Source organism: Tachysurus fulvidraco, unplaced genomic scaffold, assembly GCF_022655615.1.
Source record: "Tachysurus fulvidraco isolate hzauxx_2018 unplaced genomic scaffold, HZAU_PFXX_2.0 HiC_scaffold_77_np12, whole genome shotgun sequence".
In the NCBI taxonomy this organism is placed as follows: Eukaryota; Metazoa; Chordata; class Actinopteri; order Siluriformes; family Bagridae; genus Tachysurus; species Tachysurus fulvidraco.
Genome location: NW_025926944.1, coordinates 30882 through 57316, shown reverse-complemented (window position 1 = coordinate 57316; position 26435 = coordinate 30882). Strand labels below are relative to the sequence as shown.

At 42.0% G+C, this 26435-nt stretch overlaps 1 protein-coding gene across 1 annotated transcript; it reads right to left on the bottom strand.

The window, feature by feature from the left end:
- Positions 1–16041: 16041 nt before the first annotated feature.
- On the bottom strand, positions 16042–17168 carry LOC113641396 (DNA-directed RNA polymerase II subunit RPB1-like). The gene is made up of 2 exons (XM_027144055.2): positions 16843–17168; positions 16042–16526 (listed from the first exon to the last, which is right to left on the bottom strand). The coding sequence occupies exons 1-2, from the start codon at positions 16844–16846 to the stop codon at positions 16042–16044; spliced, it is 489 nt and encodes a 162-aa protein (XP_026999856.1). The 5' UTR covers positions 16847–17168.
- Between the last annotated feature and the right edge of the window lie 9267 nt (positions 17169–26435).

Genomic DNA, 26435 nt, shown 5'->3' with positions numbered 1-26435 from the left:
CTCTCTGTGCTTGTCCACGTGATCTGGCTTTTCATTGGATCCCGCGATGCATTTCAAACATCAACCAATCGGCGCATTTAATAGTTTATTTTTCCAAACATCATTCGCTTGCCTACATAAGTGTTCACTGTTTTTTTAAGTAACACACTACGCAGCAGCTAGAATGCCAAAATGAAAATCGTATTGCTTTTACAGTTGCCAAGGAGAAGAAAGAAAGAACTTAAGTAAAGTTGGCCGCATATTCGCAGATTCGAGGTTCCCGAGTCAATAACTCCTGAGCTAAACGCTCCTATTACACAAATAACACCTCTTTTTTTATCTTAGTAATGTACTGTAGAGAGGCAGCTACAATGCATCTACAACCCAATTTTCCTCAATATCAGCTTTCCTCCGCGTTGGACAAAATACATAAGTCTCTATGTGCGAACACCTAAGAGACAGATTCCAAGGGACCGTCTGCAAAGTGCAAAACCCGAAAAGCAAATACAAAAAACAGTCAATAACTTCACTGTAATACACTGTACTGTCACCAAATTCAGCTCACACACCACTGATTTCCGGATAGTTATACTACACCACTTATTTGGGAGAGATGTCTTTTTGTATAATTTTTATGATTTTTTTTTATATGAAAATAATTCCATAACACTACCATTATGTAAATTATATTCAATAACTTCACTGTAATACACTGTACTGTCACTAAATTCAGCTCACACATCACTGATGTCCTGATAGATATACTACAACACTTATTTTGGGGAAATGTCTTTTTGTTTAATTTTTATGAATTTTCTTAATAAATAAAAATCAATAAAATGATGAATAGAAACAATGAAAAATAATAAAGGTTAAACAAAAATACATTTCCCCCAAATAAGTACCTCTGCAAATGATCCAAAATGCAGCTGCCCGGCTTGTTTTCAACCTGCCAAAGTTCTCGCATACCACCCCGCTACTGCGATCCCTCCACTGGCTTCCGGTAGCTGCACGCATCCGGTTCAAAACACTGATGCTGGCCTACAAAGCCAAAAATGGACCAGCCCCCTCTTACCTCAAAGCCCTCATCATTCCTCGCACTGCACCCCGCAACCTCCGATCTACCAGCACTGCTCGACTGGTTCCACCATCTCTCAGGCTAAGAGGCAAGTATACTACAAGACTCTTCTCTGTACTGGCACCAAGGTGGTGGAATGAACTTCCCCTAGAGGTCCGGACAGCCGAGTCACTGGCTATTTTCAAGCGGCGGTTGAAGACCTACTTATTCAGGAAGCACTTCAACTAGCACTTCTTTCCTTATCTTTTGCATTTAAAAAAAAAAAAAAAAAAAAAAAAAAAAAAACCACCTTTGACACTTTTTCATTGTAACTTTGAACAAATGTTTTAAACTCATGGTATCTTAAGTATGTAACCTAGTGAACCAGCATTAATGTATTCAGTGTTAGAGATTTAAGCACTTATGTACGTCGCTCTGGATAAGGGCGTCTGCCAAATGCTGTAAATGTAAATGTAAATGTAAGTACCTTTGCCACTGGGCTTTACTTGTGGAGGGTATGAGCATTTTGCCAGGTTCAGATATTAGTCAACAGGATATTGACCATGCTCATGATGCTCCTTAGATTTATGTTAAATCAGTTCAGTCTTTGTATGGTAAAGATCAGATGACCTACAATATGCATTCGCTCCTGCATTTGACTAATAGTGTTGAGAATTTGGGTCCTCTCTGGGCCAAGTCTGCTTTCATGTTTCAAGTGCCTGTGGTGCAGAGATAGGCAGCTAAGAAGCCAATGAGGTTTCTCCATGCTATGTGGGACACCCTCCCTTTGACTGACAATTGCTCCCTCCAGTAGCGATTTGATGTTTCGTGAGCATCATATCTCTTTAACCAATAAGGAGACGATTCCAATGAGATGCAACATGATACATCTGGGTCTCATTTATAAAACTGTGCGTAGGATCCCTACTAAAAGTTTACGTACGCCCAAAAGCCAAAAATGGCGTACGGCAAAAAAAATTCCGATTTATAAAACCGTGTGTACACTCACCTGTAAGCAATGTTCCCTTTATAAATCACAGATCACCCGCCGATGTGCGTACGTAAACCATTCCAAACGACAGATATTATGGCACTCAGGGACGGCTGTGATATACCAGACCTATAGGGTGAGATGATAGATTCCAATAGAATTATTTCATATACGAAAAGGTTTTAGACACAAAGTTGAGGATTACTTATAGTTTTTATTAATATAAATAATTTACCTGTCTGCCAATTCCCGCTGGAAACAGCCGGTTGCCAAGAAAAACAGAGTGGTGAGGACTTGTATTTGGACTGGGTTGGCATGGTTCTGGCGTGTTGCCCTCTCTAATACTGGACCCAATTCAACACACAGATCTAAGAGCACAGCTCTAGGGAATCTATTCGGCTTATTAGCCAGTCATCATAATGGGCCAGGAAATCATCATGGTCCCTGAAAACTCGTTCTCTCCTTATTCTATTGGCCAGCAGTGCCATCATAAAGCATTACATACCGGGTCACCGGAGGATTTATATGTTTCTAGCAATTAGACTGATTGTTAACACCTTGACAATATCACAGAATTAATTTGTGGGCGAAAATTTAAGACGAAAATGTTATAGTGAACACACTTCTTCATGACGGTTTTGTAATGAACACCGTAATAGTTAGGACCGATGATGAGTAGCGATTGTGCTTCATGACTGTATTTACAGACTTTGACATTTTATGATATATGTACATTAAAGAAAATATTTAGTTTTTACACTGTGTTCTGTAGTTCTGTAATAAAAGGGTATTTCATGCTATTCTGTATCACATGTAGTCGTGCCATCTCCTCCTGCACTCCCGTTGTGGACAATGTGACTGTAAGGCAGCGCTGATTATTCATTCATTCTTTCATCTTCTACCGCTTATCCGAACTACTCGAGTCACGGGGAGCCTGTGCCTATCCTCAGGCGTCATTGGGCATCAAGGCAGGATGCACCCTGGACGGAGTAGCGCTGATTATTATTGTAATTATTTTATTTTTAATACATTTTGAATTACGTTTGGATTTTACTAGAACAATCGGCACAAATAACACTGTTGGATTTAATCCTCATGAAAATGTGGATATAACGTATGAAATGGAGTGAAAATTTTATGTCATTAATTCTTATAATTGTTCTGCTCACATGAATTTTCTACAATCTAACTTCAGCCTCACCATCTGTGTCGCCGATTCCCTTTGTCTCCAGAATGTGCGTATGCACGTCTCAAAGTTTGCTTAAAGGTCCGCACATTCTCCCGTCAAGTTTGTTTTTTATAGATCATAACCTTTGTGCGAAAACTGGCGTACACACGTTTCCAGCCCCGTTTTGTGTGTACGCACGCTTTATAAATGAGACCCCTGGTGAGGGCGGGCTGTGCAATGAGCATGCACATATTAATTTTTTTGAACTTTATTGCGCAATTCTCGAACTTTTCACACTCTCACACCTCAGGGTGTCAGTTTACAGGCCTTTTTTCACAGCAGGATTCTAGGCAGAGGGGTTGTCTTTGTTATAGGACATTTGAACTAAGCATGCAGTCTTTTTGTACAAAGTTATACAGTAAACAAATAAACAAGAAAAACATGAACGGTCGGACATGTCCGTAGAAAAAAATTTATATAAAATCCAGTTTTGAGTCTTTTGACTTCAGTTTTTTCTGGTGAAAGCCAAGACATGTGGCTATGACCCTCAGTTGTTGTTTACCTACCATCATTAAATACAGCAATGTATGTAATCAGTTTATCAGGTAAACAACTCAGACGGAAATAAAAACCCTCCATTCTAGCCTCTGTAACTCTGTGTCAGTAAGGCCTAGAATCACCTGACACTTGTATCAGAAACTAGAGACTCTCTTCTTTCCAATGAGACCAGACTCACCTCTATGTGTCAAAGTATATGGGAGCTGTACCACTTTTTAGGTGGGTATGTCATCTAGGTGAAAATCATGAAAATGGGGTGGTGACAGGTAAGAGGTTTAACCAGTTGAGCCACCACTGCCCACTCAAAAGTAGAGGGCTGTGGCAATGGCATCGTCTTTGGAGCGGTTTGGACTATACGCGAACTGTAGGGGGTCCAGTGAGGGTGGTAGCTGGGTCTTGATGTGCCTCATGATGAGCTTCTCGAAGCACTTCATAACTATGGCTGTGAGTGCAATGGTATGATAGTCATTGAGGCAGGACACTGTAGACTTCTTTGGGACAGGAACGATGGTGGTAGATTTGAGGCACGTAGGAACAACGGCGCTGCTCAGGGAAATGTTGAAGATTTCCGTAAAGACATCCGCTAGCTGTTCTGCACATTCTCTGAGCACCCTGCCACAAATATTGTCTGGTCCAGCAGCCTTCCGTGGGTTAACCCTGCATAGAGATCTCCTCATGTCGGTCATGGATAGACAGAGTACCTGGTCGTCGGGGGAGGGATGGTCTTCCTTGGAATTACGCTGTTTTGTACCTCGAACCGAGTGTAGAAGTCGTTCAGCGCATCTGGGAGGGATGCGTCGCTATCACAAGTAGGTGAAGCTGTCTTGTAGTTTGTGATCACCTGTATGCCCTGCCACATGCTCCGGGTGTCTCCGCTGTCCTGGAAGTGGCTGTGGATTGTGTGGGCGTGTGCGTGCTCTGCCTCTCTAATGGCTCGGGACAGTTTGGCCCTTGCTGTTCTTAGGGCCACCCTGTCCCCTTTTCTGAAGGCTAGGTCTCTAGTCCTCAGCAACGCATGCACGTTAGCAGTCATCCACGGCTTCTGTTTGGCACGTGTAGTGATGGTCTTGGAGAGGGTCATGTCATCAATGCACTTGCTGATGTAACCGGTGACTGTTGACGGGTACTCCTCCAAGTTGACGGAGTCACCATTGGTTGCAACCTCCCTGAAGATGTTCCAGTCAGTGCACTCAAAGCAGTCCTGAAGAGCAGAGGTGTCTCCTGCTGGCCAGGTTTTCACCTGCTTCAGAACCGGTTTTGAGTGTCTGACGAGTGGTCTGTATGCTGGTATTAACATAACAGTGTAGCGATTTTGGCTCGCGAAGCAAGGTAAATATTTATAAGCAACTAAAACGTGTTATAGTGACTTCCAAATATTTTAACCTAAGTTGAAATTAACGGTACTGGAATTAACGTTATGCTTATTTGGTCTGTTCGTCCGGCGAACAGGCCGTGTAACCTTTATTAATTCTATGAAGGCGGTATCTTCCCGGCCAAGAAAGATTCGCTCTTCTTTTACTGTATACCGTAATTTAAATTAAATTAACTTAATAGAGCATGTAGTTCAGACCAGATATTGCAGGTACCTTAATTTGTGAGCGATACTCAGAGACAAATCACCTGTGGCTCAAAATTATGACATTTAATGAATGAGACAAACACAACATAAAACTAACTACACAAACAAACAAAAGAAATAGGGAAAACGGAAATGAAAATAAAATAAAACAAAAGAAATTAAAATTGGGGAAAGGGAGGAAGAGACTGGAAAGAAGAAACTAGAGAAAGGAAGGAAAGGAATGGCAAGCTTAGACTTCGAAATAAATCACACCCTAACTGGGAAATCGTCACCGGAAACTTAAATTCACCTTAAGATTCAATGAAAGATTCCTACTTAAAATTACGCATCTAAATTGGTTGGTAGAGGAAACGGTTACTTGCATTGGCTTACTGCACAAGAGTCCGGATGCAGCAGAGAAATCTCTGAAAAGTCAGTTAGGGTGGGGTCAGACGTTCTTCCAAGTTCTTCTGAAGATCAGAGCAGTTGTCGTTCTTGGAAGTGAAGCTTGCTGGAACTTCGTTGAAGGAAGATGGAGTCGTCTTGAAGCTGTTCCGAAAGTCTGACCACGGATTAGTGGTGTTTGTGACAATTTAAAGGTCACGAACTCCACCCATCTTTGGGAAGATGACCAATACTTTGGTCAGGATTTTGAAGGGAAAAACTCCCTTTGTTTCAGTTGTCTGTGGGCGTGGTTTAGCTATCAAACTTTTAGATGACTTTAAAGTTTGATCCAGGGTGTATTAAGACGGTATGGCGCCTTTCGTGCTCAAATAAAATACACCAGTGCTTGAAAAATGAGTAACCGATGATTTTGTGGTCATTTGGATACTAAACATGAAGGGTAATGACGGTATGAAGGCAGCGGTACATTACATACATAGGTCATTAATCAAGGCAAAGATAAAGGCAAAGAAACAAAAATGAAACATGAACAAGATGCACTTTCATTAGGGAAGTAAAAAGAAAACAATAGCTTCGTATACATTCTGACATCAGACCTTAAAGGGTCATACGGCATTAGAACAGGTATACATTAACATGCCATGATCAGTCAGATATGATGATAGAGTATAACGGATTTTAAAATACAATGTTGTTTTCTGACACATGAATAAAATACACCCTTGTCAGGAAATTAAGGAGCAAATAATTTTAAGTCAGGCAAGCCTTAAAAGAAGAAACACATTACAAAAAGGGTTATAAGAATGAAAACCTTAGAGTACCTTATCTTGGGTTTTATTAGTAAACGGAATGTCTCATTGTGTTGTGTGTGTGTGTGTGTGTGTTTGTGTGTGTGTGTGTGTGTGTGTGTGTGTGTGTGTGTTCTGTTTGCTGTTAAATTGTTATGTAGAATGAAAAAGACCTTGGTTCCCAGACCTTAGCTCATAAATTGTTATGTAGAATGAAGAAGACCATGGTTCTCAGACCTTAGCTCATAACTACAACTTGTTATGTATACTGAAAAAGACATTGGTTCACAGACCTAGATCCTGAGAACTAAGGGGAGGAAAATCCATAAATGGGCATATGGGAAAAAGGTGATGGGAAATAAGGGGAAATTAGGTCAGTGTATTTAGAAAACATAGGAGGTGATGCCGGTAAATAAGGTGATATGGCACCGTGGGACTCGGAGAAATACTGGGAACCAAAGAGGAGGCTCCTAGGAGCACCAGGGTATATATTGAGAAGATATCTGGGGCTCGCGGGTGGAGGTGTGTGTGTTAAATACTTCTGGCCAGATGAAGGAGGCAGCCCCGCGCATGTGTGTGTGTGTGTGTGTGTGTGTGTGTGTGTGTGTGTGTGTGTGTGTGTGTGTGTGTGTGTGTGTGTGTGGAGTTGTGTGTGTTTTTTACTTTTGCAAGAACGTCGCGAGAGTTTTTGTTTTTGATTGATTTTTGCATGACATGCTCTTTTTGGGGTTTTCATTTGTTACTTTCAACTTGGCAATTTCTCTTAGAAGATTGTTGGCTGATTGACCACAAAAGAAGTTTGCTCATTCTCATCCAGGTCTTAGGAGTTTTCTCAGTGTTTTTTGTAGTAATTATAGAGTTATCAGTTGTCTAACTAAAACAGTCTTTAGTAACCAAAAAGTTTAAGAGAGAAGGACACCCTGCGATGTGTCGACTTGGAGACGGGCTCTGAGTTACGACACAACTCTGTTGTGATATTGAAAGATGGCAGTGTTTTCAAGATTTCATACTTTCTCTATGTCAGGCAAACAGGCAGAAGGTCGGGGCAGGTAGCAAGCAATCAGAAAAACCATTAGACAGAAACAGGATCAAAACCAAACTAGAACTACACAGGAAACACTCAGAATGACAGTAGAAACACATCGAGACTTCGCAACGGCGTAGAGTTCAAGTTCAGCTTATGTAGGGAGTGGTTGATGAACAAGTGGCAGCGTAATCAGTGGCGGTGAAGAATTCTGGGAGGTGTAGTTTGGAAGAGCTTACTATTCTGGGGATGCTTCCCTTTGCTGACGTTTGGGAGGTGCGATCCGCTGACCATGACAGAGCCCCCCCCTGAGAGCGGCTTATCAGGATGTTGCTGGTGAAAGTCAGCTGTGAGCGATGGGTCCAGGACATCCCCCGCCTTCAGCAACGAGCGTTCCTCCGGGCCGTATCAGTCCCAGTCAACCACCTCGGCATCTAGAGTCTAGTAGGACCTGTCTGAGGATCCGAAACTGCCCCACGTACCTGGGGCTTAGTTTGTGGCAGGGCAGGCAGAGACGGATGTCGCGGGTCGAGAGCCACATTCAAGGGCCAGATTCGTATTCGGGGTGTGCCCTCAGGTGCTTGTCAGCCTGTGTCTTCTGTATGTGGATGGCCCTCTGCAGCTGTTGATGTGCCGCGCCCCAGACCTCTTCACTCTGGCGAAACCAATCGTCCACGGCCGGCAGGTCGGTGGGTGTGTCAGACCAAGGGAATAAGGGAGGCTGGAAACCCAGGACGAATTGACGGGGGGTTAGACTGGTGGCGGGTTTAACAAGTGAGTTTTGGGCATATTCCGCCCTCATCAAGTATTTGCTCCATTCGCTATGTTGGCTTTGGCAATATGACCGGAGGAAGCGGATGATTTCCTGGTTCGAGTGCTCGGTCTGCCCGTTGGACTGTGGGTGGCACCCCGAGGTGAGGCTGATATTGATGTTCAGTCGCTCGAAGAAAGCCGTCCAGTCCCGTGACGTGAACTGGGGGCCTCTGTCAGAAACGATGTCTTCAGGTAGACCATAAAAGCAGAAAATAGAATTACATAGCGCTTCTGCTGTCTCAAAGGCGGTGGGGAACTTGGTCAGAGGGATCAGATGGCAGGCCTTAGAGAACTGGTCAATGACGGTTAGAATGACCGTGTAGTTGTTTGATCGGGGCAAGTCGGTAATGAAGTCTAGAGCGATGTGAGACCATGGTCATTGTGGAATGGGCAGAGGTTGTAACAAACCCGCAGGGCATTGATGGGAGACTTGGCTGCACAGCTTCTGACGAACTCCCGGATGTCCGTGGGCAGGGATGGCCACCAGAATTTTGAGCGAGGTGGATAGTTCCTGAGATGCCGGGATGGCCGGAGCCAGGGCTAGTGTGCAAGAGCTCCAAGAGGGCTGTATGCAGGTTCTCGGGTCTGTAGGTCTTGGTCAGGGGGCATTCAGTTGGTGGTGTTGTTGACCTGAGAGATTTTGGTCAGGATGTCCCACTGGATGGGAGCGAGGATGCGAGTTCCGGGGATGATGGGTTCAGCCGGCGTGTTCCGGTCATTCGCTCAGTGTACACGTGACAGGGCGTCAGCTTTAGTGTTCTTGCTCCCTGGTCGGTAGGTTACTGTAAACTGAAAGCGTTTCGTGGCGCATAGGTATTCAAGGTTTTGGTGGTCGGTGAGAATGAGGAAAGGTGCTGCGCGCCTTACAGCTAGTGCTGCCACTCCTCGAACGCCGCTTTTATAGCCTCCCGGTCTCCCATGTCATAGTTGCGCTCCGTTGGTGACAACTTGTGGGAGAAGTACACGCACAGGAACATCGTATTGGCCAATCCCTGGCTTTGAGACAGGATGGCCCCAATTCCCGTGCTGGAGGCTTCCACCTCCACTATGAATGGCTGGTCCGGGTCTGGGTGGTGAAAGCTTTCTTTCAAGTGCCGGAATACAGCGAGCCGGGTAGGTGGTTTCTTGGTCATGGATGTCAGGGGCGCAGCGATTGTGCCGAATGAATGGATGAAATGGCGGTAGAAGTTAGCAAACCCTAGAAATTGCTGCAGCTCTTTGATGATCCCGAGGCCACTGTAGCACTGCCTGTACCTTTGTGTCATCCATGGCGACCCCCTTGGCCGAAATGACGTAGCCCAGGAAGGCTGTCGAGGTCTGGTGAAACTAACACTTTTCTGCCTTGGCATAGAGATGGTGCTGAATCAAGCACTTCAATTCAATTCAATTCAATTCAAGTTTATTTGTATAGCGCTTTTTACAATAGACATTGTCTCAAAGCAGCTTTACAGAGCATAAACATAGAGCAGAAGGAAGACATAATTAATGATAAAGGAAATAACAAATAATAAAAGAAATAAGAATTTACAGAATAAAAATTCTAGGTTATTATTAGATGTATATAGTTCACAATGTGTATGTATTTATTCCCCTATGAGTAAGTCTGAGGTGACTCAGGCAGCAGTGGCAAGGAAAAACTCCCTTAAATTGGTAAAGGAAGAAACCTTGAGAGGAACCGGGCTCAAGGGGGAACCCATCCTCATATGGGTGACACTGGGGGTGTGATTGTAATATACAGTCATTTAAATGTTGTATTGGTGTAAGCATCATGGACTTCAGATCTCCTTAGTATCATAGAGTCTAACTGGAGATGTCTCAGGATTCTTAGAGTCGGCCTTGGCTCAGTGGACGTCCAAAGGCTTCGTCCCATAGAGGACGTTGGGAGCTGGTACAATGTCTGGATGCCTCGGGATAGGTACAAAGAGAGAAGCAGTGGAAAGGGATTAACATATCTGCTGTTCATAAAAATGTGCCGGTCTTATGTACTGGTGCATGATATTATGGGATGTATTATGTGTACGCCTGACTAAAGAGATGAGTTTTTAATCTACATTTAAACTGGGAAAGTGTGTCTGAGCCCCGAACACTATCAGGAAGACTATTCCAAAGTTTGGGAGCTAAATACGAAAACGCTCTACCACCTTTAGTAGACTTAGATATTCTGGGAACTACCAAAAGTCCTGAGTTTTCAGAGAGCGTGAAGGATTGTAACGTGTTAGAAGACTGGTTAGATACATGGGAGCTAAACCATTAAGAGCCTTGTATGTAAGTAGCAGCAGTTTGTAGTCAATTCTAAACTTAACTGGTAGCCAGTGAAGAGATGATAAAATTGGGGTTATATGGTCATACTTTCTTGTCCTAGTGAGAACTCTGGCAGCTGCATTTTGGACTAACTGTAACCTATTTATTAAAGATGCAGGACAACCACCTAGTAATGCATTACAATAGTCCAGTCTAGAGGTCATGAATGCATGAACTAGCTTCTCAGCATCAGATACAGACAGGATGTTTCTCAGCTTGGCAATATTTCTAAGGTGAAAGAAGGCTGTTTTGGTAGAATGGGCGATACGATTTTTAAAAGACAAGTTACTGTCTAATATAACACAGAGGTCTTTCACTGTCGAGCTACTAGTAACAGTACATCCCTCTAAATGGGAGTTAAGTTGTGAGAGTTTCTGTGCAATGGTTTTTGGACCTATGAGTAGTATTTCTGTCTTATCAGAGTTTAACAATAGAAAGTTGCAGCTCATCCAGTCTTTTATCTCTCTAAGGCATTGAGTTAATTTGGACACTGTGGCTATTTCATCTGGTTTTGATGAGATATATAACTGTGTGTCATCAGCATAATAATGGAAACTAATCCCATGTCTTCTAATAATGTTCCCTAATGGAAGCATGTATATAGAGAAAAGCAGAGGTCCGAGAACTGATCCTTGAGAGACCCCATAATTAACTGGTAATAAACTGGAGGATTCACCACTTAATTCTACAAAATGGTATCGATCAGACAGGTAGGATCTAAACCAGCTTAAAGCCTGTCCATGAATACCTGTGTAATTTTGTAAGCGAGCTAGAAGAATGTTGTGGTCTATAGTGTCGAATGCAGCACTAAGGTCAAGTAGAACTAATAGTGACATACAGTCTTGGTCCGAAGCTAAGAACAAGTCGTTTGTAACTTTAACAAGTGCAGTTTCTGTGCTTGTTACGACTGGGTCTAGGTCAGACCGTAACATACAGGTAAAAATGAAACTCAGCACGAAATAGAAAAGAAAAAAGAAAAATAACAGAACGTGGCATGTCAGTTTCCTTCTTGTATTTATTTTATTTAGGTGGTGACAGCTTCAGTAGTCGGAAAGGCCAAAATAATAAATAAAACTCCCTCTTACTCAACAAGTAAAACTCCCTTAACCTAATCCAAAGAAAAGAAAAGAAAGTACATGTCCTTCCCTCGCTCCCTATCTAGCCAAAAACAATAATAAACCGAATAACAAAACTGGCACCGATTTCCTACAAACCACGGAATAGTGTGTATTTACAAGGTCCACATATAACCATATTTACAAAATCTACATGAAAAACACATACAACAGGACACTCATACAACGAGGCAGAAAACACAAAATGACTAAATCAACCCACAATTTCGACAATACACCGTGCTTTGCACAATGGGGGTAGTACGGCACGCAAGCCACAGCATACAACCATTCAAAACCGGCTTTTTCTCTCTATCTCTCCTCCCTTTCACTTTCGCCGACGTGGTTTAAATGTCCACCTGAAATTCGCAGCCAGCCAATAGCACGACGAAGAGGCGGGGCATAGCGTGTCATGTGATGATCGTCCAATGGCATGCAGGCGGATATGTGACGTAATTGGAGGGGCTGAAACAAGAACCAGACACCGAAAGACACCAGTGACAGTCACAAAAATAATAAGCAAATTTCAAAACATAAAGGCGTAACAGTGCTATGATGGGGCCTGAAACCTGACTGAAACTCATCAAGGATGTTGCTCTCCTGTAAGAAGGAGCTCAGTTGAACAGACACAACCTTTTCAAGTATTTTAGACATAAACAGAAGGTGTGAGATAGGTCTGTAATTTGATAGTTCATTAGGATCTAAGTTAGGTTTTTTGATGAGTGGCCTAATAACTGCGAACTTAAAAGACTTCGGGACGTAACCTAAAGATAACGAGGAGTTAATGATATTAAGAAGAGGCTCACCAGCTTTATGTAACACTTCTTTCAGTAGTTTAGTTGGGGTCTAGTGAACATGTTGTTGATTTAGCTGTAGTAATAAGTTTATCTAACTCTTCCTGTCCTGTACTTGTAAAGCTGTGTAAAGCCTTAGGTGAGATTGTGTCACTGGTTGCTCTCATATGTTGCGCGTCACCTATTTTATTTCTGATACTTTTGATTTTATCAGTGAAGAATCTAATAAAGTCCTCACTACTGAACTGTGATGGAATAGTGTGTTCAGATTTCTGTTTTTTTGTTAAACTAGCCACTGTGCTAAATAAAAACCTGGGATTGTTCTGGTTATTTTCTATGAGTTTGCTCAGGTGCTCAGCCCTAGCAGCTTTTAGAGCCTGTCTATAGCTGGACATACTGTCCTTATACACAATTCTAAAAACCTCTAATTTAGTTTGTCTCCATTTCCGTTCGAGGTTATGGGTCTCCCTCTTGAGGGTGTGAGTATGACTATTATACCATGGTGCAAGTGTTTTATCTCTAACCTTCCGTAATCTGACTGGGGCAACAGTGTCTAATGTGCTAGTGAATATAGCGTCTATGCTGTTAGTCATTGCATCTAGGTCGTTTGAGTTTGAGGGTACAGCAAGAAGTCCAGACAGATCAGGCAGGTTATTTGTGAATCTGTCTTTGGTGGTCGGAATAATGGTTCTACCGAGTCGATAATGTGGTGAGACATAGTTAGTCTGTTCTATAGGTAGTGTGTACATTATAAGTTAATATAATGTTAATAAGTTAATATAAGTTTGAGGTATGATATCTATATCAGTGACATCTATTCTGTGTGATATTTTTAAATCTAGTGTGTGGTTACGTCGATGAGTTGCACTAGTGATGTTTTGTTTGAGCCCAAGTGAGTTTAGTAAGTCCATAAATGTGAGTCCTAAAGCGTCGTTTGTGTCGTCAACATGAATGTTAAAGTCTCCTACAATTAATGCTTTGTCAAAGTTAACCAATAGGTCTGAGAGAAAAACTGTGTAGGGCCCTGGGGGTCTGTAAACGGTCGCTAGAGCAAGAGACATCAAGGATTTCTTCGTGTGCATGTGCGATAGTGTAACATTAAGGACGAGCACTTCAAAATAATTAAATCTATGCTGTGTTCTCTGGGTAGCAGTAAGGTAATCACTAAGGATAGTGGCGACACCACCCCCAGGACCAGTCAGACGAGGCTCGTGCATATAGATATATCCTGATGGTGTAGACTCGTTTAGACTGATGTATTCATTTGGTTTAATCCACGTTTCGGTGAGGCAGAGTGCAGTAAGACTATTATCTGAGATCATTTCATTTACAATAAGTGCTTTGGGTGCAAGCGATCTAATGTTCAGAAGTCCAAACCTTAAGAACTGTTTTTGTTTGTTTCTTTGGCATATTTCTGGTCTAATTACAGTGAGATTATTTCGAGAACTTCTCATGTATTTACTTTTTGATCTCACTGCTCGGGGAACAGACACAGTTTCTATAGGGTGAGCTATGTGTGCATTTTTTGTGTCAATGTGCTGAGGTGAAGGATGGCTATTGAGATTTAAATTTAAAGAGTAGTTTATGTGGTAGAGCTGCCTTACGGGTTCGCCTTCTACCCAAATGATGGCAATACTCGCTGTGATGTTCAGTGTAAAGTGGTGTTTATTTACAGGGTGCTCAAGTGCAATGTCCAACATATTTACAACTCCCAGACAAGAAAAAGTGGAAAAATAAAGAAAACCAAAGAAAATCCGAGGGAAATAAAGAAAACTATATACAAAGATTCAGCACCTACAATTGTGCATTTACTTCAATAGTTTCTCCAACTCCAATAACTCCACCATCCACGCCTACAACTCCCACCCCGAACTGAAGTGGGAGACTGGTTTTTAAAGGGTAATCCCCTCCCCTCGGACTCAACCATTTCTCCCAGAGGGGTTGGAACTTGTAACCAGCCATAGACTGGAGTTATTATATATATATATATATATATATATAGTGGGTAGCACGTTCGCCTCACACCTCCAGGGTCGGGGTTCGATTCCCGCCTCCGCCTTGTGTGTGCGGAGTTTGCATGTTCTCCCCGTGCCTCGGGGGTTTCCTCCGGGTACTCCGGTTTCCTCCCCCAGTCCAAAGACATGCATGGTAGGTTAATTGGCATCTCTGGAAAATTGTCTGTAGTGTGTGAATGCGTGAGTGAATGAGAGTTTGTGTGTGCCCTGCGATGGGTTGGCACTCCGTCCAGGGTCTATCCTGCCTTGATGCCCGATGACGCCTGAGATAGGCACAGGCTCCCCGTGACCCGAGGTAGTTCGGATAAAGCGGTAGAAAATGAATGAATGAATATATATATATATTTCATAATAAATAATAAACATAATAACATTAGTACTAATAATAATAATAACACCAATAATAATAGTAATCACACACAAAAAAATATCCCCTCAACATAAACTCGGTTTACTGCGCATGTGCAGTGCAGCGCTGGCGCTTTAAAGCCAGCCGCTAATCAGCGCTCCGGTTGGCTGCTGTCCAAACCCACCCGGAAGACCGACGCAACAAACAGGCGAGTTTAACAAACTTAACCCCACAAAAGGAAACTTATACACAGATATGTAACAAAAAAATAAAGAAGTACAAAGTCCTTGTGTGTGTGTGTGTGTGTGCGCTTATTGTCCGGAATGAGAGAATGAAGTGAGCATGTGTGCGGTGTGTATGCGAGCGAGCGGCGTGCTAACTGGCGTGTGTGTGCACCCACAGCGCTGTAGCTAGAAACGGAGGAGAAGTTAAAGTGTGTGGCGATAGGGACAGTTCACTCTGTCACAGTTTACCAGTCAGAAGGTGTTCAGCGCCCTGGAGATGTTGTCCGAGAGGATCTCCGCTCCAACTCTGCTGGGGTGCAGGCCGTCAGCACAGAATAGCCTAGGACTCTCCCAGAAAACATACCAATTATCGATAAAGAGTAGTTTCTGAGCCTGACACCATGACTGTAACCATTCATTTAAAGCAAAAAGTCTACTGAACCTTTCAATTCCTTGCTGGTACGTTGGAAGCGGTCCAGACACGATGATACTCGTCGTGGGCGCTGTTCTGCGAACCGTCTCCACCAGGGTGTTGAAGTCCCTCTTCAGGATCTCCGACTGCCTCAGGCTGGCGTCGTTCGAGCCGACATGAAGAACCACAGCTCTGGTGTTTCTGCTCACGACTCTAGGTACCTGTGCAGAGACATCAAGAACACGAGCACCAGGCAAGCAGTGAGTGCGAGTGTTGTGAAAAATCCCAGAACCCAGCATTAAAAACAGAGAGACATGCCTTAAGGCGATTATGATTGGAGTCATAAGACACATGGGGATAAACCCCAGATGTTGTAATAATCTTAAGGTAATATATAACTAGAGAATAAAATAACCAAATAACCACACTTGAGTCAGAGGGTGGATAGAAGGTGAGTTATTATTACTATTAAGGTGTTTTTTATTAGGCCTTAGTAAAGGGGAGTAGTAGGAGTGTAATCTGGAGATCCAGGAGTGTAATCTGGAGATCCAGGAGTGTAATCTGGAGATGCAGGGTTAGAATCAGAGGGAGAAGATGGAAAGGTGGGAGAGAGGGGACGAACATAGGCATAAGGAGGGGGGGAGCCGGGAGTTCCAAGCTCACGGGTGCAAGGGTGAGCATGAGGACAGCCATCAGTTTGAGATCCCCTGTCCACGAGGTTTACCAGAGTGGTTTGAGAGGAGGACATGAGAACAGGAGGATTTCTCACAATATGGGATGGCAGATAAGCATGCTCAGGCAGTTCAGGAGAACTGAGCTGTTCCAGAAGCGTAGTGAGCTTAGAGATGATATGACGCAGTTGGAAGCGGCGATAGCCGGCCATGGGGTCAGCAGGCGCAGGTCTTGGATAGGGAGAAGGACGAGGGTCCCGGCGGGTGTAGCCAGGCTGAATTGACCGACCTGGAGGTGAAGGATCTAAGGAGAGAAAAGAGTAACTGACTTAGTAGAGATAGAGGAAATGAAGCTTGAGATATGTATATGTTAGCAAGCCCAGCCAGGGGATAAAAAGACAGGCTGAGATCATAAACAATTAACAGGCTTGAGGAGTTAAAGAACTCCACTTGCACACAAGCAATATTACAGCAGCAATAGCTTAGCAATAGTAACGTTATAGAATGACGAATAGGTAAGAGCCTTTTTACATAATATCATGTGACATAAAATAGTCTCATAGAGTGAATATAATCAGAAAACATCATATACAGGAGAAGATAGCAAAAGGGAAACTTACTCATTTTAGTTGAATGCAGGTTTAATCCTCAGGGCAGATGTCTGTCGTAAAAGACTCAGAAGCAAATGGCAAATGTAACTTTGACGAGGGAATGGAGCCCCTTTTTGTGCACATTTGTAATAACAAATGTAAACTTGTTATGAAAAATGGGAAAGACAGTGGTTCTCAGACCTTGGCCCATAGCGATAACATGTTAGGTAGTATGGAAAAGACCATTGTTCCCAGACCGTAGCTCATGAATTGTTATGGAAAATGAAGAAGACCATGGGTCTCAGACCTTGGCCCATAGCGAAAACATGTTAGGTAGAATGGAAAAAAACAGGGGGCCACAGCCCTAGGCCCTGAGAACTAAAGGAAGGAAAATCCATAAATGGGCATTTGGTGCTCATAAACATGTTGTGCAGACTGAAGAAGGCCCAGGTGTTTAGTCTAAAGTTATGCGAAATAAGGGAAGGAAAATCCATAAATGGGCATATGGGTGAAAGGTAATGGGAAATCAGGGGAAATTGGGTCCGGGTGTTTAGAGAACATAGTGGGTAATGCCGATAAAAACAGGTGATATGGCACCTGGGACTCCAAAAAATAGTGGGAAGCGAAGCGGGGGCGAGGAGTGTTAGGATATATATATAATCCGGGGCGAGAGGGTCAGTTGGGGGTTGTTTTTATTTTCGCAAGGACGTCGCGAGAGTTTTTGTTTCTTTCTTGATTGATTTGGCATGACATGCTCTTATGGGTTTTAATTTGTTACTTTTAATTTGGTAATTTGTTACTTTTAATTTGGCAATAATTTGTTACTATTAAATTTGGCAATTTGATACTTTGAATTTGGCAACTACAATTTGTTGGCTGATTGACCACAATAAAGAAGTTTGCTCATTCTCATCCAGGCCTGAGGAGTTTTCTCAGTTTTTTTGTAGTAATTATAGAGTTAACAGTGAAATTTAACTAAAAGCCTAAGAGAAGAGGACACCCCGTGATGTGTCGACTTGGAGACCTTACCTTTAGCCACCGTAGTACGGACGTGGCGGACGATGGAGTCTCCGATGATCACGTTGTCGCAGTCCGTCTCGCTAAGGGGGGCGAAGCGGTTCCGGTTGGGGATCTCGAAGACCGGCGTTGGTGAAGGGGGAGAGGTCCTCGGCCGGGGACCGGTACGCGTCCTCCGCTGCTGCACCCAGGGCCCGTGGTGCCCTGGCGCCGGAGTGAACAGCTCCTGGGCAGGCCACTTCATGGGTGTGTTGGACCTGGACAGAGAAACACGCGGGGTAGAGGTGGAGGGAGTGGTAATTACATCCCGGGAGTTTACCTGAGACAGGTGAGCGACCGACCGGGGAGCTTCCAGCGCGGCTTTCCGCTCCCGCAGCTCGGCCTGCTTCACCTGTAGTTCACGGATCTGCTTCTCCACAGCATCCAGCTCCAGTTCTACCGTGTGCAGCTCCAATGCGTCCTCACCTGCACTCAAAGGCAGAGACGTAACCAACATGATGTTACAGAGCAAGTACAACAGATTGTACTAGCAGTAGCCGAGCTAACAGGCTAGTTGTTCTAGCCGGCTAGAAGCAGACTATTTGACCTATTTATTTATTTATTTATTGTATATCACTTGCTTCTAAAAGATGAGAAAGGACGTGGAGGAGAGCAGTGTGGGAGCGAGCCACTGGACTGAGCAGGTCAATTCCCTGCCTCTCACTCCAGTCTGTGAAATGAAAAATGTGGAAGATGCGAGAGCTTGTACTAGCGGAAGCCGAGCTAACAGGCTAGTTGTGCTAGCCGGCTAGAAGCGGACTATTTAACCTATTTATTTATTTATTGTATATCACTTGCTTCTAAAAGATAGGAAAGGACATGGAGGAGAGCAGGGTGGGAGCGAGCCACTGGACTGAGCAGGTCAACTCCCTGCCTCTCACTCCAGTCTGTGAAATGAAAATGTGAAAGATGCGAGAGCTTGTACTAGCGGTAGCCGAGCTAACAGGCTAGTTATGCTAGCTGGCTAAAAGCTGACGCTGCGGGACAAGTAAATACAATGTCAAGAGTTAAGGTGTAAGTAGGTTAAAGTGTAAACTCAAGATAACTCGGATTTGAATAAAAAATACTCAGCCAGGCATATAAATTGGAAGATGCGAGAGCTTCCTGTGTGCCGCTTGCTTCCTGTGTGCCGCTTGCTTCCTGTGTGCCGCTTGCTTCCTGTGTGTCCAGTACTTCAATACTGCCCTCATGTGTTGAACGTGATTCTGCAGGTTTTCAGAATAGATGAGGATGTCGTCGATATAGACGATTACCCAGCGGTCTAACATGTCATGAAACACGTCGTTGATGAAGGACTGAAATACTAGTGACCAAATACTCATAGTGGCCAGACTGGGTCGAGAAAGCACTCTTCCACTCTTCTCCCTCTCTGATACGGATGAGGTTGTAGGCGCAGCGGAGATCCAATTTGGTGAATTACCGCCCCCGGCGGAGTTGTTCCAAAGCTGATGGTATGAGTGGAAGAGGGTACCAAAACATGTGAGGATTTGTGTATTCCTACCAGGACTCACTTAACTTACACCAATGATAAACCATGGTTCACTGCAAAACTCAGCCAGCTCCGTCAGGCCAAAGTGGATGCTCACAGGAATGGGGAAAGAGTCTTGTACAAACAGGCCAAATACACACTGGAAAAGGAGATCAGAGTGGCAAAGAGAAATTATTCTGAAAAGCTACGGGCTCAGTTTTCCTCTAATTTCTCAGCTTCCTGTGTGGAAAGGTCTGAAAGCCATCACCAACTACATGACACCATCCCCCAGCACTGTGGTCAATCAAGGCCAGTTCTACTGTAGGTTTAAAAAAGCCCAATTCTCACCTCCTGTAACCCCCGACTCCAACACACCTAAAATTCATAGAAAGTGTTGAGGTCATTTAACAGGCTGTCTGAGGGGCTGATAGTAGAGCTTGTTTAGCACAATGGTCTGTTTCAGACTGCAAACTGGTCAGCACTATTTTATGTCTTGTAGTGTAATGCATTGTCTGTCTGCACTAAGTTGCATACTATGCACTGTATATGGCGAGGATAACTTACTTTTCAGTCCTTAGCTTCATGTTGTTCTACATAGGACCTTGATCCTGGAGTAACATTATCTCATTTTACTGTGTACTTTGTCAGCAATATATAGTTGATATGACAATAAAAGATTCTTAACTCTTGATTTGAAAAAAAAATATATATATATAATATATATAATGGTGGCTACATAATATTGGTCATCACCCTTCTGACCGATACTTTTAAAGATGGACAGACAGAAACTCTTCTGACACAGTAATCATCATCTCAATTAATTAGTTAATTTATTCCTGAGTTTCTGACATTAATGGTCACATTTTTGGAACGATGCAGTTACCAGACAAATGAGTAGATATAATTCTGCTCATGTGTTAATTAATATCTGTAAGAAAAGAATGACATTTTGGGCATTATGGGCCATTTAAATTAATTGAAATCCCATTAATCCGTTCCAGCTCGCAAAATTCCACTCCAGTTGTTTTGTTTATGTGTTTTGAATATGAAAAAATGTACAGTACCTGTATTTATAAATGACAAATATTGTATAAAAAACATAAAGTAATAAAAGAGAATGTTAAGAAAATAAATTGGTTTTACTTTACGGAAGATGCGCATGGAGGTTGAGGGAGGAGTAAACAGGTGGAGAGGTTAGGAGGAGTTGCACTTTCACTTTCGTTCACTTACTCGCTACGGGACACTCTTAACCCTCTGGGGTCTGACCATTTTGGGACACTGGCAGAGGTTCTGACATGCTGTTACATTTGGTCTTTTTTCAGTTATTTCAAAACATATTAATGGCTAATATCACCATCATTGTATTCAGCACAAACTGGGCTACAATATTATGTAAGTAAAATGTATGTACATGTTTGTATTTTTAAGTAAATGATGTTTATGCGTGGGTAGTAAAAAAAAGAAGAAGAAAAGATGCTGAAATAAGTTCAAGAAACACATACTAAACATCTGTTCACACACAATAAAGTTCTCTACTCTTGTAGAGTTGATAATTTGCTACAAAAAGATGTGAAAACCATTTTACCCACTCATTCACATGAAACAATACATTGATTTAACTTTTGTAAGATAGTTTTTGTTGTGTGAAGGCAATATGCAAGGGAGGGTCAATGGTCATGAATATTGATGATTCACACCTGAGGAGGCCCAACCTCCTAATGGCTTAGTCTGGATTGTGTTGACAAAAGAATGAATGTGGGGAGACTTAAAGAGAAAATCTTTTGCTTGTAGTTTAATAAAATAGTGTACAATGAAGTACAAAAGCTGTAGTCCAGGTTCCCGTGCAGGAAAGAAACTCAAAGTGTGTGGAACCACATCAATATCAGTCTCTGTTTTCCATGACGGAACGGACTGCCTGCTGCTTGCCTGGATGTTGGTCTTGAGTCTCTTTGCAACAGGTGCATTATCACTGTCAGTGTTAGATCTGTAAATAAATAAATAAATGGTTAGGGTTTGAAAAATTTTGAATCAAAAATAAAATATAAAATAAAATGATTACGCAGTATTTTACTGTAGCAGTGACACTTTAATAAACTGTACTTACACATTAGTCTCAGTTGCTTTGAGAACTGAAAGAGACCTACAGCATGTGTGAGTAGCAGGTAAAGGTGATGCATGCACATTCCTAAAAAAAATCATAATTAGTCTCATCATGTATTTTCCAAAGTAGTAAGCAACACATTAGTATTAATAATATATAACTAATATATACTAATATAAAATATAAATGAAAAATGGGTACAAGAGTGGATGTACTCTTTTGTGTTCCCAGTTGCGTTGCTGCGTGCCCTCATGCGAGTGTCAGACGTAGGTGAACGTGTTGCAGCCACATTCCTAAAAAAATATCATAATTAGTATCATGTATTTCCAAAGTACAAAGCAACACACCAGTATTACTAATACTGAGAACATAAAAAACAGTAAATGTGGCTTACACAGGATGAATGTCGGTCGCGTTGCTGCGTGCCCTTGTGCGAGTGTAAGACGAAGGTGAAGCCACATTCCTAAAAAAAAAATCTGAATTAGTATCATGTATTTTTCAAAGTATTTACAAAACAATTAATATAATGTATTTTCCACATCAGTAATACAAATATTCTGCACGCATAATAGAAAAAAATGGTTACATGTGGACGTACTCTTTATTGTTCTCGTTGCTGCGTGCCCCAGTGCGAACATCAAACGAAGGTGAAAGTGTTGCAGCCAGTGCAGGTGAAGACAAGAGTGATGCAGCCACATTCCTACAAAAGTTTTTAATAATTAATATAATATATTCGAGACAGAAACAAACTTATAAAGCAATAACTAAGGCAGTCAAGCATAGCTGAGATAAAATAATTGGGTACAGAGATGCGCTGTATATGTTTGTTAACGGGCCATTAACAGACATATTTATGGCTAAACATTTTAATTTAACACATGACATATCACCAGGCACATTTACAGCTCATCGACACCACATCGATACATTTACACCCGAACAGATAGTCACGTAAACAAGACTACTTGAGACATAAACACTAGTTAAAATATATTCTAAATAGTGATATTGCTATATAAAATATTGTATATTCACATTACATTAATCAGCATACTGCTTAATAAGAACTAACATTTTAAGGTAAATAAAAGTTGGCAATTACGAGACGTTTCTGAATACCGTACAGCATATATAATTTTACATTTACACATGTAAGTAAAACTTACTCTTCAGAAATGATATCCTCAGCTTGATCAAGTCGCTCTTCAAAATACAAATGTTCGTCGTTGGAGTCCTGCTCTTCCTCTGAGGAAACGGTGAACTCTTCCTCGCTGTCCAGGAGCATCTGTAGAGCTTCCTCAGCTGCAAAGTGTTTCATCTTCCCAGCGTGTTGATAAGTGAATGAATGAAATACATTTTTTTTGCTTCTTATAGCATTGTTTGGGGGCGTTGTTCTTGTTTGCATAGCCCGCTCAGGTAATTTTCATATGAATGGCATGCAGGTTGTTTTCAACCTGCCAAAGTTCTCGCATACCACCCCACTGCTGCGATCCCTCCACTGGCTTCCGGTAGCCGCACGCATCCGATTCAAAACACTGATGCTGGCCTACAAAGCCAAAAATGGACCAGCTCCCTCTTACCTCAAAGCCCTCATCATTCCTCGCACTGCACCCCGCAACCTCCGATCTACCAGCACTCGACTGGTTCCACCATCTCTCAGGGGTAAGAGGCAAGTATACTACAAGACTCTTCTCTGTTCTGGCACCAAGGTGGTGGAATGAACTTCCCCTAGAGGTCCGGACAGCCGAGTCACTGACTATTTTCAAGCGGCGGTTGAAGACCTACTTATTCAGGAAGCACTTCAACTAGCACTTCTTTCCTTATCTTTTGTATTTGAAAAGAAAAAAAAAAAAACCTTTGACACTTTTTCATTGTAACTTTGAACAAATGTTTTAAACTCATGTATCTTAAGTATGTAACCTAGTGAGCAGCATTAATGTATTCAATTTTAGAGGTTTAAGCACTTATGTACGTCACTCTGGATAAGGGCGTCTGCCAAATGCTGTAAATGTAAATGTAAATGTAAACCACACTCACACTTGGTACACACTTTAATGTGTGTACCTTCCACACGTGTGAGTTTGTGTGTGAGTGGTTTGGCTTGTAGCTGGGTCATGTGTTATCTCCTCTTGCTCTCGAAAGGCCTGGTTATCTTGTGTTCTGTGTATATGATTTTGTTTTATAAGTGACTGAAGATTTCACATATTTTTGAGAATTTAGCGAACGCCCCCTATTTTCATGATTTTCGCCTAGATGACATACCCACATAAAAAGTGGTACAGCTCCCACATACTTTGACACAAGGGGCCTGGTCTCATTGGAAAGAAGAGAGTCTCTAGTTTCTGATACAAGTGTCAGCGTGATTCTAGGCCTTACTGACACAAAGTTACAGAGGCTAGAATGGAGGGTTTTGTTTTCCGTTGTTTACTGATAAACTGATTAAACTTATTGCTGTAAAACATGTTAGGAGCTAAACAACAACTCAGGGTCATAGCCACATGTCTTAGCTTTCAGCAAAAAAAGTTTGAAGTCAAAAGACTCAAAAATGGATTTTATATGAATATTTTTCTACGGACATGTCTGTCCTTTCATGTTTTTCTTGTTTACTGTATAACTTTGTATTAAAAGACTGCATGCTTAGTTTAAAAGGCCTAAAACAAAGAGAACCCCTCTGCCTGCTGTGAAAAAAGGCCTGTAAGCTGACACCCTGTAGTGTGAGAGTGTGAAAAGTTTGAGAATTGCGCAATAAAACCATTGCGCACCGTCTACTGTGCAGCCTCCCTTCACAGATGTGTCATGTTGCATATCGTTGGAATCGTCTCCTTATTGGCTAAAGAGCTGTAAAGTCCCAGATCATGAAATCGCTACAGGAGGGAGCAATTGTCAATCAAACGGAGGGTTCCCACATAGGATGGAGAGACATGATTGGCTTCTTAGCTGCATATCTCAGCACCACGGGCACCACGGGCACCGATTGGCTCATGAGATGGCTTGTTTGATTCGTTAGACCCTGGACTACAAATCTGACAACTCAGTGTAGTTTTATAACCCTCAAATGAGAAGTTAGAGCCGAAACAAAGGAGGGAAGTGAACTGCTGTTTACAGTTTTCGGTCAGAAACGTAATATTTGTGAGGCAAACAAAGCTTTTTGGATTAAAAGGCTTACATATTCCAGTTCCTTGGACTCTTGGGGATTTTTTCCAAGCATCTGTTTTGGAAAATATTACCCCAGTGAAGAAAGGGAAGCATTTAAACGTAAGTAAACAACTGGACTAGCGCCGCCTAGTTCAGGTGACTATCAACTTGATTAGATTTTATGACTGCTATAAATCATATTATGCTTTGTGTGTGGGCTTAATAAAATCCTGAGAGTCTAAGCTTTCAAACAGTATATAACATGACCGTGTATTTAGAGGATTTAATGCTTAAAAGTTGCAATGAATTTGACGCAGCCTCATCTAAGGTGGTGGTGTCCCACATGTGGGACGGTGTTCACCATCCTGCATAAAGGGTATAAATAAAGGTTTATTGTAGTCAAATGATGTGCTCCTAGGGGCCTTTTGTGAGTGTTTTATAATCTTTATTATAGAAGGGTTACACTCTTTCCCCTACTACTCTTCTACATTTACACACTCTGTAGTGTACATAGAAAGATAATAGTGTGTTCACACATTCTGTAGTGCACATAGAAAGATAATAGTGTGTTTACACACTGTAGTGCACCTAGAGAGCTAATAGTGTGTTTACACACTCTGCAGTGCACATAGAGAGCTAATAGTGTGTTTACACAATCTGTAGTGCACATAGAGAGCTAATAGTGTGTTTACACACTCTGCAGTGCACATAGAGAGATAATAGTGTGTTTACACACTCTGTAGTGCACCTAGAGAGCTAATAGTGTGTTTACACACTCTGCAGTGCACATAGAGAGATAATAGTGTGTTTACACAATCTGTAGTGCACATAGAAAGATAATAGTGTGTTTACACAATCTGTTGTGCACCTAGAAAGATAATAGTGTGTTTATACACTCTGTAGTGCACCTAGAGAGCTAATAGTGTGTTTACACACTCTGCAGTGCACATAGAGAGATAATAGTGTGTTTACACAATCTGTAGTGCACGTAGAAAGATAATAGTGTGTTTACACACTCTGTAGTGCACATAGAGAGATATAAGGTGAACTAGGAAAAGGCCATAAGGTGAAATAGGAAAAATTGGCTGGAAAGTGATTTTCGTTCCCACGTCTCAGCACTACACTGCAATGCATTTTTGCATAGACACCCTTTTGGACTTTATGGTAAAAGTTCTCCACAAAAAATGCTGCAGTTTTTTTTCATGATCCATGATTGCGTATAAATGTGAAAAAAAAGAGAAAAAAAAAAGAAAATCGTATGCTGCTGGCTTTGCTTATAATTTTCTTTATTTTTATTTTAGCAACATAAAATCTCTCTCAAATTGACCTTTATACATGTACCTAAACATTTGAGAAAGGTATTGGTGCATTAAACTGTCAAGTGTGAATGTAGACCATAGAATATGGCAAATTTGTAGGAAATATGCTTTAATTTCATGGATTGGCACCAAGCAAAATTAAACATACACATTGTAATTTTAGCAAAACTGTGATGTATTATACACGAAAATTTTCAGTAGGCACTGTGTAATCACAGAAACATAAACAAGCAGCACACTTTGTCCCTTTTTCTGAAATCACTCAAAATGCCCCCCCCCTAATTACGAATAATACACAACAGATTCACTACAACTAAAAATAAGCTTAAAATAATGCACAGCACATCTTTACTCATAAGTATCATCATCAAAGCCCTCATTCCATGTAGTTCTTTCCTCCATTTCCTTTGAAACATTTGCACAATTTTGGCACCGACAAAAATCAGCACAAGAAGGTCTTGCAGACACACAGGAACATCTTACAGTTTCACATTTGCCTTGCTTGAAACTGCAGTGGACTACCTGCAAAACACTTTCAGGT